This window comes from Corvus brachyrhynchos, unplaced genomic scaffold (assembly GCF_000691975.1).
Source record: "Corvus brachyrhynchos isolate BGI_N302 unplaced genomic scaffold, ASM69197v1 scaffold87, whole genome shotgun sequence".
Lineage (NCBI taxonomy): Eukaryota > Metazoa > Chordata > Aves > Passeriformes > Corvidae > Corvus > Corvus brachyrhynchos.
In genome coordinates, this window is record NW_008239767.1 from 4,223,668 (window position 1) to 4,236,093 (window position 12,426).

The window sequence follows — 12,426 nt, forward strand, 5'->3', positions numbered from 1 at the left end:
ACAGTTTGTTGTATTATAGTCCTCACCACGGCTTGCAGGAGAATCTCAGCTCCGATGCTTGGAGCAGTTCTTCCCTCTCCTTTTCTTTCACTGACCTCGGTGCCACCATGTTGGTTCTCCTCACGTGTCCTCACTTTTCCTTTTCTCTGACTTGGAAGAAAGTTGGTGTCTGTAAGTTGCAGTTGAGAGGTTGATCTCATCTGGGCTCCACATCTGGGAATTGCTCACCATATCTCTCTCTGCTGGCCACATGGTCTTTGCCAGCACCGCACGGCCAGCCCCGGCCTCAGAAAGGCCCCAGCCGCACAGTCCCGGCCTCAGCAGGGCTCTGGCTGCACAGGCCCCGGCAGCCCCCACCAGGATGGGTCCTGACAGCCACCTCATCACCCCTCAGGAGAAGAAGGAGAGCTTCCCGCAGTTTTTCCTTCCTTAAATATGTCATCACAGGGGCATTACCAGCTCCTCTCATTGGGCTGGTAACCTGCCCAGCGTCAGAGCCTCAGCGATTGGGTCTGTGCCAGACAGAGACGTTTTGAGCAGCTTTTCTCCTGCCCCCACCAAAAACCAGTCTGTGTTAAACCAATACAATATAGGTCACTGTGACAGCAAAAACACATCATTTTTATCTTCAGCCTGCTTGGTCTTCAGCATCTTTAATCCACAGTATCAGTCTGACTGATTCATTGTTACTTTTAAACCACACTGACAAAGGCTTCATTTTATCTCCATGCATAAATACACTGTTCCTAAAATATAGAACATGTACATTGGCTATCTGTGTAAACAAGGGATTAGTTTTTCTTCTGATTTTATGACATTGTCTGTCCATGCCCTCTTGAATATATATGACCAATCAAGCCTCTACTTCAGCCATTTTATAATACAAGGAAACTGTATCGTCGTTTTTCCTGTTTTTTACTGTAAATATGGTATTTAATCCCTACAAATATAAACCTAGATAGACTTCCAGTATATATTCCTATTCATATCCCATTTATTCTCTATTATGGTCAATTGTATTAGCTTCCTAAAAACATGCAGCATTGTTTTTCCTAGTCCTGACTGTAAGTGGGCCCACTGACCTACCATTACCATTCTTCCAACTATGGCCTGGGTTTTTGCACTTACTTTCAAATATAAACAAACACATTCTGACCTCATTGTGACAGCTACAATGACCAAAAAAAATGTATTTGGATAATACATGCTAAAGATGTAAAGGTTGGCTGCTGAATCTGGTGGACTCCAGGACCCAGGGATCTCTCCAGGCTGACTGGTGCAGCCCAGCTGTGGGCACATAAGAACTCTCCACCCCAGTCTGTTGGACACAGCTCCTGTCCTTGTGTGCAGGTTTGTCCAGCAGCAAAGCTAAGCATCTGTCCAAGAGAAGTGCACAGAGAACAACCGTGCACATGGAGATTACCCAACAGACCACTGCCTTCAGCCACACATAAACACCAACAACCCTCACCCTCTTCCTCTCCACATGACAAGGATTTAAATCCTCTATGAGAACATGTCCTCGCTTTCTAGATTCACAAGTGCAGTTACATTCACAGATCCTTGAATATCAGCCCAGCTTGTAAAGCCCTCTAATACCCATGCCTGGCTCCCTTACCCAGTAAGTGGGTCTCCTCCTACTCTCCAGACAGTCCAGCTTGAAGTTTTCTAGCAAGAAAATGTGTGGACCACACATTTGTGTCACAAACCTCTCCACATTCAAGGATTCCTTGAATATTAGCACAGCTTCTCTGTCCACCCATGCCCAGACCCTGTGCCGCCTTATCCAGCATGACCTCAGACCTTGAGTTCTTCCAGATTCAGACTTCTTCCTGCTCATAAATTAGTCCAGCTTAAAATTTGTCATACAATTACACATACCTGTGCATACAGGATTAAATTAACTGTGGGAAAAATAAGCACATTTTGGTATTTAGAGGTGCTAATATTTAGAGCTCTCCCACATAAATATACATCCTGGTCCCTCCAGTTGCTGACAACTTGACCTATCCACTGTCCCTCCAACTGGGACAACCCTTGTGTCTAGCAGAAAATAATTTCATCCCAGATTATGACTGTTCCCTTTTAGAATGATAGAATCATTTCAGATAGAAAAGATCTTTAAGATCATCTAATCTAACCATTAACCCAGCCCTGCCAAGTCCACTACTTAATCACGTCCCTAAGTGTCACATTTAGGCATCTTTTAAATACCTCCAGGGCTGGTGACTCCACCACTCTCTGGGCAGCCTGTTCCAACCCTTTAACCACTTAACAACCCTTTCTGTGAAGAAATGTTTCCTAGTATTCAATCTAAACCTCCCCTGCTGCAACTTAAGGCCACTACCTCATGTCCTATCACCTGTTTCTTGGGAGAAGAGACAGACCCCCACCTGGCTACAACCTCCATTTAGGTAGTTGTAGAGATTGATAAGGTCTGCCCTGACCTTATCATGCTGGTCTCTGGCATATTAATCTCTCTAGTTGCTGTCACCAAGATCTATGGGTTCCATCTGCAGTTGCTAGCACTCAGGCCTTGCAGCACTCACACATGGGATACAAAGTTTTGCCCACTCCCCAAACACCCATGGCACCGAGAGCAGCCTCATTCCCCCTTCCCATCGCTTAGGAAGCCCAGGATGCCCCCCCCGCCGCGGTGCCCGAGGGCCAGCCCTAATGGCCCATCAACCAGTGGCTGAAGAAGTCTGGTCTCTGTCTTCTTGTTTCCTTTACCACCTGCTGATAAGTTTGTTTATCTGCGTGCTTACCCTATCCCTTGTTATGTGTTGCTATTTCTAAACTGAAAAGTTAGAGCCAGGTAACTTAAAGAGGCAGATGCTGCCCCATTCCACACAGCCTCACAATACACACTTTGCAAGCTCTTGGTGCCTGAGGTCGCCTGAGGGGGAAGGGGGATCCATGAGTTGAGGAGCTCACAACTAAAAGGCTTGGTACAAGCAAGAGGGGAAAAGCTGCTGAAAAAACGCCAGGCATCCTAGCAGGACACAGGGCTAGAGCATGTTTGGTTTTGGTTTTTTTTTTTTAAAGCATGGATTTCACTCTAATTGGTACTTCTATGGTTTTACAATGCGAAATATGGAAGTTGATTCAGAAGTTACAAACAAAAGTTTATTTTGCTGCTATTGTGGGCAGCACAAGCATAGTACTCCATACTGCCGGAGGAGATCACTTGAGTAAGATGTCATTCAAGAAGGTTGGCAACACAAAAAGGCACCTCACTCCTGCAAGCAAACTTCAGGAAATGTGTTTCCCCGCTCTCCCTTTCAGTCCTGTCAAAGTTAAGAAAAAATTCAGTACCATTCCCATTCTCGAAGGTAATCATGCTGCAGCTTCAAATCACTCCTCTCTCATTGCCCAGGAATCCCAGGTAGGACCTGTCTTTCCTGCAAAAGTAGCCACATCAATCACGTTTAATAAAACTGTACAGCAGCTTGGAATTGTGAGTCAGCTACAGCAGCTGCTTGACATGTATTCCCATAATGTTTTGAGTGATGATCCAGAATGAGAAATTAGACTTCTCATCCTGAAAACCTATGCTGCTGGTGTTACTAAACTAATCCTAAAAGACCACCCTAGTGAACTTTCTCTCCTCTGACCAAAAGTAACGTGGAAACAAATGAGACTTAGATAAAACACTAAGGGAAAAGCTTTCCAGAAAATTGAAATTTTCCAGCGTAGTAAGAACAGTGAAGCAACGAAATCAGTCTCCTTGGCAGATTCGGTTTTTTTCAAGACCAAGTCAGGCAAAACATCTCCCAGGAACCGCACGGAGAAGTTAGGACATAGGAGGGAGTTAAGGCATGGAGATCAGGCTAGTAAGGTTTACTGAACATACACTGAATACTGGCTTCTCTAAGAACCTCATCTCCTCCACATATGAAAAGTCTTTTCTTCTCCACAAAGCCTCATGATTGTATTCTTAGGAAACAACACTGAATTTGCACTCCAAGAGGCAGAAGGGTGGGTGATAATTAGAAGCCGAAGAAGAGTTAAACGACCATTAGAAGCCGATCTTCAGCTCCTCAAGTGCCCCATCACAACTTAGCTCTGGGGACCCGACTCAACTACTTCAGTCATTTGGCATCGGCACAGGTATCAGCCATGGCCATGTCCCGGGACAGACCAGCCACGTTCACAGCTTCACTCCTGTAAGTCTTCCCTATCCCCATTGGAATCCCTTGCTGCTATCCTCACAGCTTCTACTGCAGGAAAATCCCCCACAAATACATCTGAGGCTTTTTGAGTCAGCACATTTAAACCCTTGTAGCCAGTGACCGTAGCAAGGATGAAGTTATCACCCCAAAAATTAGGATGAAGAGCAAGGGAATGCATTCACTTCAGTTCCCATGGGCAGGCTTCAGACCTGCAAGCACTTCCCCCAGAGACCCCAATGCAACCCACTACAACTGAACAAGTTTTTGATACTAATGTCAGGTGTTATAAGTACGTGTTCTGTGGTCCTCTTCTCACCTAACACATTCCCGACTTTCCATTTTTATACATTGGTCTAGCACAAGGCATTTGGGAATTACTAAAGCCCTATGCCTTCCTGAAGACAAACAAAAGGTAAGCAGCTTAAACAGCTAATACTGTTGTATGACTTCTCTATTCCACCATTGCTACATGAAAATGTACAAAAATTCTTTATAATGTTTGATTTTGCATCATTTGCCTATCTATATGGGAGGAGATTAAATTCAGAGAAAAATAAAAGATGGCACAGAAAGAGTACTGTGCATAGATGATACACTGCTATACTTTCTGCCCATAAGGTAAAATAAAAATGGAAGAGAAGCAGGAGAAACAATATGTTGCATCTTAAAAAATCTAATCACTAAGAGAATAAGGGGAAAATAATTCTTGTTCTGTTCAGCTTCCCATCCCTCCCTTCCTTCTTCCCTCTCTCTCCCATAAAAAAAACCTAGAAATTTTAATTGCATCAGAATCTTTATTTGTCTGTTAAGCTAATAAATCACCATTTTTCCTCAATAAACACTGATGATTTAACTGACAGTTTATTTTAAAAATAGATCGAGTGTTTGGTCATGCAAGTGCTGTATTTTATCCGTAATGGAAATAATTAAACTTACTTAAATGCATGAAGAAGCAAAGAGGAAATAAAATAGCCATCTATCTTATCCAAAGGTCTACCCAGTGTCTTTACCAGAAAACATAAGGTTTTACACTGTGGTGCTATAAAAGCAGAAAAACAAATGTTCCATTCACCGTTGTCCTTGATCATTAACAAAGGGACAGGCTTTAGGATTTATGATAGTAGCAGGTACTGCAGTGACAATCTGTATGGTTCTCTATCTTCACATTGTCCTTAAGGGTAATCTTAAAAAAAGAAAGCACACACATACAACAAATAATTAGGATTAGCTGCACAGTAAAAACAGCATTGTCAAGTAAAATATGTCTGAAAACTTTTTCTTAACCACAAAGTACAGGTACCCTTTGGGGTACCTGTACTAGAATGACCTCAACACCAACCTATGAAGCTGCATCATCGCTCTTTTTGGAGCTGTAAAGTGAAGGTTTTCAGTAGTGACATGCATAGTGACATAATTTGCTGTTCTTTAATTTGGACACTTCTTAAAGTGTCTAATTTTCCAAAAGTGTCAAGCAACCAATCTATGGAAAATCAGAAAGTGTCCTCAAAATACATCACATGGGAATTACAAAAACAAAGGCCACAAACACAATGAGTCACCTTTATACTTAACCTCAACCAAATTCTAGCTGCTGCCTATGGGCAAGTATAGCACTGTCAATGTAGAATAAGATCTATGTTCTCCTCAGGTGAAGAGTCAGGATGGGTTCAGCATAGTTTAAAGGCAGGTATCTGGCTTTCAACACAGCCAATGGAGCCCCAGTGCTCTCTTCAGCTGCACCCACTGAGCTGTCAATTGCCATTCGAGGGGTCATTGGGGATCTCACCAAGCCTCCAGCTGTCACTCTAGAAGCTCTTTCATGGGTTCTGTGTCTGCCAGCCACAGGCATATGACTTCAGTACCCTGAGGTATTTCAAATGCACCAAATCTGTGAGTGGGTAACTCAGCTGAACCTCTAGTTGACACATTTAATAAGCCTGATTCAGGTCACCTTAGGATAGACACCTTAGCTTGTTTCAACTAGTTCAACATTTATAACGTAACACCTGAGGTTTCTTTACTTGGAGCAGAATCATTCCCAAAACAACCAGATTTAGAAGAATCTCTCTTTAAAAGAAACTTCCAGATGAATGTTAAGTTCTCACAGTACTTGCACACTTTTACAGTTCCCTCTTGGTTATACTATTAAAAGTAAAACACAATCCCAATTAATCTAACAAGCACAGACGGTTTTGGTCCCTCATTCCCATATATGTAATTGATAGTATTGACCAGACACCTTCCCAGAGAACTCCTGTCTGTGCAGGAAAGAAACAAGGCAATTTACTTATTAAAATCAAATACACACTGCACAGCACTTAAGGGGAGGGTGCACATCCAGGAGACTGAAAATACTGGGCCAAGTCAACCACCAGAGCTGCAAGTATCATGAGACAAAGTAGTATCATAGAATTCAGTGGCACTGCACCAATTTCCTCATCCCAGCTGAATATCAGACTTGCTACTCATTGATGCTTTAATTTCCTCTTTAGAAAAAAGAAAGAACCAAAGCACAAAGGAAATAAATGCCAAGGATACTTCCCTCAAATTGTTCTCCAGTGTTCTCCAGCAAAACCGTATTCTTTATTATTCACTGCTTCAGCTTAATATTGCATCCTAAATGAAGCTTAAGCAGATCTCATTCTCACCCTCACCTTGGTAAAAGCCTTCGCTACACAGCATGTTGCTTCTGATGTAATGTCTTTTGGAACAAGCATGGTCTTCTTAGACCTCACTGGAGTGGGATAGGCACGAGAGAAACAGCACCCAGTGCACTGGTAAATGGGTGCTCCTGGCTTGGAAAAGAATCTGTTCTCCCCTAGTTTGCACTCTGGACAACCTGCCATAAAAATATAAGGAAGAGAATTTTACTTGGTTTCCAGCTGTATTTTCATTTTCAAAAAGAAAGGGAAAGTACAGGCCATAAGAGGAAGCAAAAGTCACACTCTGCTGCTTGATGTCTGCAGAACAGAAAAGCACAGCCACCAAAGCTCTCCTCTTTAGGTTTTTTCAACTGCAACATGCACCAGCTGTAAAACTAGGCTGTGGCTTTCCATATAAACCACAAGCACTACTGTATCTCTTCTGGTTTTCTTTTCAGTTTTGTTGTTAATTCTGAAGGTTTGTTTCTATGTCTACAGCATTAGCTATCCCTAGAAAACTTCCTACTAGCTGTACATAGTTAAAAGCACCAACAGGATTTGTAGTGATTCTTAAACATTGCCTATTTTCAGGTAAGATGTTATTGAGAGTTTTTTAAATGTTTGATGATACCAAGATTTTTCTAGATCACATTTTTCTATATTTTATTTGAGGCTAAACAAAAACCCCTGCGACCTCCAAAATACCCTTAAAATCTAACATGCTTCTTTTATAGAATGCTACACCACCAGCATCCCATATTCGGGGCTCTACAGAGGAAAAACCTTCCACATGTTATGAAGAGAAAGTGTGGTTCTGCTGTTCCTAATGTTACATTGTCATAGATATTGCAGTAGTAGAAGAAACCAAATGTTTCTATTCGATAGTGTTTCAAGGATTAAGGTTACCCACAACAACTTGAGGGCATGGTCATCTGGGACATCCTTGGCTTGGAGAAATTACGTTTAGGGAAGAAATAGGAAGCATGCTCATAGTGAAATTATCTTGATTTATTACACCCTCCTTGTCAATAAATGCAACTGAATGATAAAATTTATGACCACATTTATAAAACATGGAAATTTAATTAATAGTCTTTATAATAGTTCTATTTCTGAATGCTGAAAGCAGCTTACCCTGCATGAGAAACTCTTCATCTGGGAAAGTATGAAGAAGATGTAGAAATACAGAAAAAATGGTCAATGTGACAGCTGCATACTTCCCATAGCAATCCATGATCTGTCTGGAAACACAAATACACATATTTTTGAAGGCTGAGGCCAAAGCCAGGATGAAAAGAACATGGCCCCTGCCTCACAGCAGTTACTAAAGTGGAAAGAAACAAAGTTTATGAGCAAGACTCATAGCAATGCTTTCCAGTGCAATGAACGAAGGCAATGGAAAAACAAGCATCTTCCTAATTATGAGAGAAAAAGAAACAGAGGAAAGAGAATGATCTGAAAGCCAGCTAAGCAGAATGGCTAAGAGGTTGATATGGTGGCAGTTACCAGGTGGTAAGGCTGGGTGCTGGGTACAAGTAACTTCACCTCCTCCCTCCCACCTGTCCAGTGAGTCAGTTCACCCGGGCAGAAAACAGAGGATAAAGGAATTAAAAGTGGCCAATAATGATCAGGAAGAAAAAACAATGGCAACAATTTTGGAAGCACTGGAAATAAGCACTCAGAAGAGGTATCCAAAAGCCAGTTCAATGTATGTATGCAGGTATGCATACAGGCTCTATGCAGCCTGTGGTTATCCGTCTCTGCTTGCACTTTTACTGAAAGCTTCGGAAGCATTGAACATGGCTGTCAGGTTCCTGAGAAGCAGGTGCCAGCCTTCTGTGACCTGTTCCTTCAACGAGAGTAAGCTGTGTCTGCAGGAGAAAGGTGGTCCTTCACACTATTTAGATCCACAACCTCTTGTGGTCCTGCCAAACATTTTGGGAACTGAACTGAGCTCACAGCATCTATGGAGCCACACTGAGTGGATTGGCTGGATCCCTCCCTCCAGAAAATAAAGCGCTCTTTAAAAGATTGTCTTCTGTATATCCTCTTTGCAATCCCTTAGAGGGGGTGTGACTGCTGGCAGACTTTCCTGCACTGAAACAGACTTTTCCAAATGATCTGTTTCTACATCATCCCAAGCCTTTTGGTAGCCTAAACGCTCCAGTGGCTGCAATAAAAGAAGCCAGCCACAGGAATAACACCCAACCCTAGACAGATTGTTTCATGTTTTTTGCTGAAGGCACTGTGGCATCCTTCATCCTAATTCTTCCAAGAAGACATAATGCTATAATTTGGTACACTGCAAGGTCTCAAGGGAATCCCAGAGGGAAGTTTTTTACATTACATTAACCAAAAGGCAAATTGAAATTGCAGTTTTGCACTTCCTCTATTGAGTCAGATTGTCAGGCTCATACCAAAACCACCAAAGAGGCCTGCCAACAAACCGCAGATGTGATCTTCTCTTCTTTTCCAAGGCAACAGCTGTTTTGTCTGATGGTCTTACTTAAATTTTCTGACTGTGGCCATGCTGTTAATCCAGTTAATGTTCTCACCACTCATCTCACCATCAACTCCAAGGAAGCTTCTACTTTGTTCTATTAAATATTATCTTTCTTAAGCTACTGGAACAATATATAATGCCTGAATTTCAGGAGTTCTTTGGAAAGATAGTAATTTTAAATCTTTCCCGTGAAGTAAAATCTCACCTCATTATTTACAATATCTTGTCTTTTTGTGTTAAGGACTCCAAGAGATGTGCTAATACCACAGGTTGTGTAATGTTTGATATTTGACAGCAATTGCCACCATTGAGCAGGAGAAAAACACAAAGTTACTAATTAAGAAGTTTGGGACCCAATCAGAAATCAAAAATTATCAACGTTTAGCTGCAATCTATTTCTAGACCCTCATTTTCTCTTACTTACAAAGTTAGCTTAACCCTAAGCACTGATGTTTTAGTTCCAAAGCAACTTTTAAATTAATGTTCAAAGCAAAAACTTCGACAGAATGGAAGGAGAAGAAAACTTTTTGAAAGAAGGAAAAGAGAACGTCAAAACATATGCAATTGTCCCTCTGTAACAGTAATGAAAAAATAAAAATATATTACCTTCCTTGTTCGACAAGAACAAATCAGAGAAACTGCAGGACGATGTTTGAAGATGAGCTGTCCTTGATGCTTGGATGTAAGTTCCCAAAACTGATGTATGAAAAAGTTGCATCTTTCTTTTATACCAGTAAAAGCTAGATCATATTCCTCACCCACATCTAAGCCGTTGGATCAACTGTACATTTCCTCTAATGACTGAACATCACTTTATGTAATTACCAGCCCACCATGCTGATCTTATCTTCAACCTGACTTTCATAAGGATTATTTTTTTTGTCTTATATAATGAAAGAAAGGTCAGATTGAGAGCACAAAGTCAGTGATGTATGAGTTTCCTGGGGAACTCAAACACTGAACATCCATTTTTTTGCTGCAGTTTTCAGTGAACAGAAGCTCATTTTCAAAAAAGAACAAAATACTAATGTTTTCTAACACTTCTTTTTAAACTGGGGAATATTATTGTGTAAGTTTAACACAACCTGGACTTCTAGTGTGGACGGAGGAAGACACGGAGGCTGCTTCTGACAGAAAAGCTCCCCAAAACTTCTACTGTGTCCAGCAGAGGCACTCCCTGAAACCTCTGGCGATGGACATACTGTCTGCCCAATTAGACAAGTGGGTAACCCCTCTGTGATGACATAGCAGAGAAAGGAAAAACCGCGGGAAGTTCTCTTTCTTTTCTCCCGAGGGGTGGTGAGGCGGCTGCCGGGGCCCATCCTGGCAGGGGCTGCCGGGGGGCCGCGACACAGCGTCAAACCCCGACAATTATTTTAAAAACCGTCATAAAACACTACTATAGAAACGGCGTTGTTTTAGCAGAGAATACAAAGTAAAGAACAACAGTGACACATGCAAACATTTAGAAGAGATGTTAGTTCGTGAATCCTCAACTTGAATTTAATGCCCAGAAAATGAATGCATGGATAAGCATAGAAATATAGAAGAATCACCTTTATAAAGTTAAGATTTCTGGGAGGATCTTATCTTGTTTTTAGAATAAAACTAATGCAATGGAGGTGCTTCTGAAAACTGCATCAGAGCGCAGCTTTCAAGGCATAGAGACTTCTAAGTCCTCAGTTTCAAGTGACAGAGTCTCTGTTGATGCTGGCTAAATAAGACGGGTCTTACTCTGCCTTCTGGCACTGAGGCCAAGCAGTCCAGCAGGGCTTCCCTTCCTCTTCTCAAAGGGGAGGACAACATTCATTCCCACCCTCTTGGGAACAGCCCCTGGAAATGCAGACAGCCTTGGGTTGGTTCTCAAGACCCTGCTCTGTTTCCAAGTGTGGGAGACTTGAGAGAGGTTCACTTCAGATGTCAGAAGTTAACTGCCCAAACCCTAGTCACTCACTCTGGATTGCCCTTACCAAGAGTGGAGAGAAACAGCCCTAAACATCTATTTCAGTACAAGATTATGCCACTTTTACCGTGTGCCTATTTTTCATCACTGAGAGCCCAGGGTAGCTACCTTAGACTGCTCACTGTCCTACCCAGAGAGATTTACAAATGTTTTATAGCTTCAAAAAATTCCAAAACATCCAAAGGCTTAAAATTACCTTTTAAGCACCTCCTTTGTGTCACACATTGAAGATGGGATACTGAAAGAGACCCCCTGCAGCTTCTCATGTTCCTATGAAAATGAGGCTTTTATTTGCAAAACAATCGGTCTCTTACAAAATGTTTATTGTATAGTTGGATTTGGTGAATTGCACCTCTGTAGATTTCTGCTGTTTTCTTCTCCTTCGCCCTGACTCTCTTTTTAATAACAGCAACACCCCCAGACTCCATTTGCTATTTCAGACACATTTATCGCAAACCTTTATCACCTCTGCCTTCACTAACAACCTCATCTGCTTCAAGGTGTCAGACACCTTTTTCTCTTCCATTTGTTCAACTCATCACTGTAACAAAGTTAAACTCAAGACAATTGTCCCCAGCCTACACTTGGCTTGAAATTGGCTTTTGTTTTGCAATTGAAGACAGATTTCTGCACCTGTAAGCTTGTCTGGCTTTTTTCAACAATGTGCGCTGGTCTAATAAAAGATAAATTAAAAAAAAAAAGGTCTCTCTCCCTACAATTTTTGCTTCATTTAATAACAAAAGCATACAGCTGAAATGTGAGAGCTATTGGTAAACACAGTTTATTGAGAAGTGCTTCCCTGGAAGACAGAAGCTTAATATTTCTTGTCATTCAAAGCAAATTGATGAAAATTGCTGAAGTTTATAGAATGTCTCTGTCCTGCCCATTTCATACTCACCTCAGCTTGCAGTCCTATGGGAAATCCAGGATGACCTGTAATGCTTCACAAAAGCTAGAAAACTGTCTTCATAATCAGGAAAATAAGTAAACCTCATATTGTATATTTAATACTCACCTATGTATTGTAGCAAATCATCTACTAGTAAAAAGCAAAAGCTACGCAAAATGTTTATTTCATTAGAAGGATTCAAGCACAGTGACAACATTATCCCCACAGTGAAAAAGAAAAATAAAAGTGCCTGC

At 41.6% G+C, this 12,426-nt stretch overlaps 1 protein-coding gene across 1 annotated transcript; it reads right to left on the bottom strand.

Annotated features, from left to right (window-relative positions):
- Positions 1 to 4,949: 4,949 nt before the first annotated feature.
- On the bottom strand, positions 4,950 to 10,031 carry CGA (glycoprotein hormones, alpha polypeptide). The gene is made up of 4 exons (XM_008640241.2): positions 9,927 to 10,031; positions 7,952 to 8,058; positions 6,830 to 7,014; positions 4,950 to 5,358 (listed from the first exon to the last, which is right to left on the bottom strand). The coding sequence occupies exons 2-4, from the start codon at positions 8,049 to 8,051 to the stop codon at positions 5,281 to 5,283; spliced, it is 363 nt and encodes a 120-aa protein (XP_008638463.1). The 5' UTR covers positions 8,052 to 8,058; positions 9,927 to 10,031; the 3' UTR covers positions 4,950 to 5,280.
- Between the last annotated feature and the right edge of the window lie 2,395 nt (positions 10,032 to 12,426).

Excerpts from the sequence above, each read along its gene's own strand:
- CGA (XM_008640241.2), bottom strand. The coding sequence starts at position 8,051 with ATGGATTGCTATGGGAAGTATGCAGCTGTCACATTGACCATTTTTTCT. Across the intron at positions 7,015-7,951 it reads TGAAGAGTTTCTCATGCAGG|GTTGTCCAGAGTGCAAACTA; the intron begins GTAAGCTGCTTT and ends TTTTTATGGCAG. Across the intron at positions 5,359-6,829 it reads TAGCGAAGGCTTTTACCAAG|ATTACCCTTAAGGACAATGT; the intron begins GTGAGGGTGAGA and ends TCTTTTTTTAAG.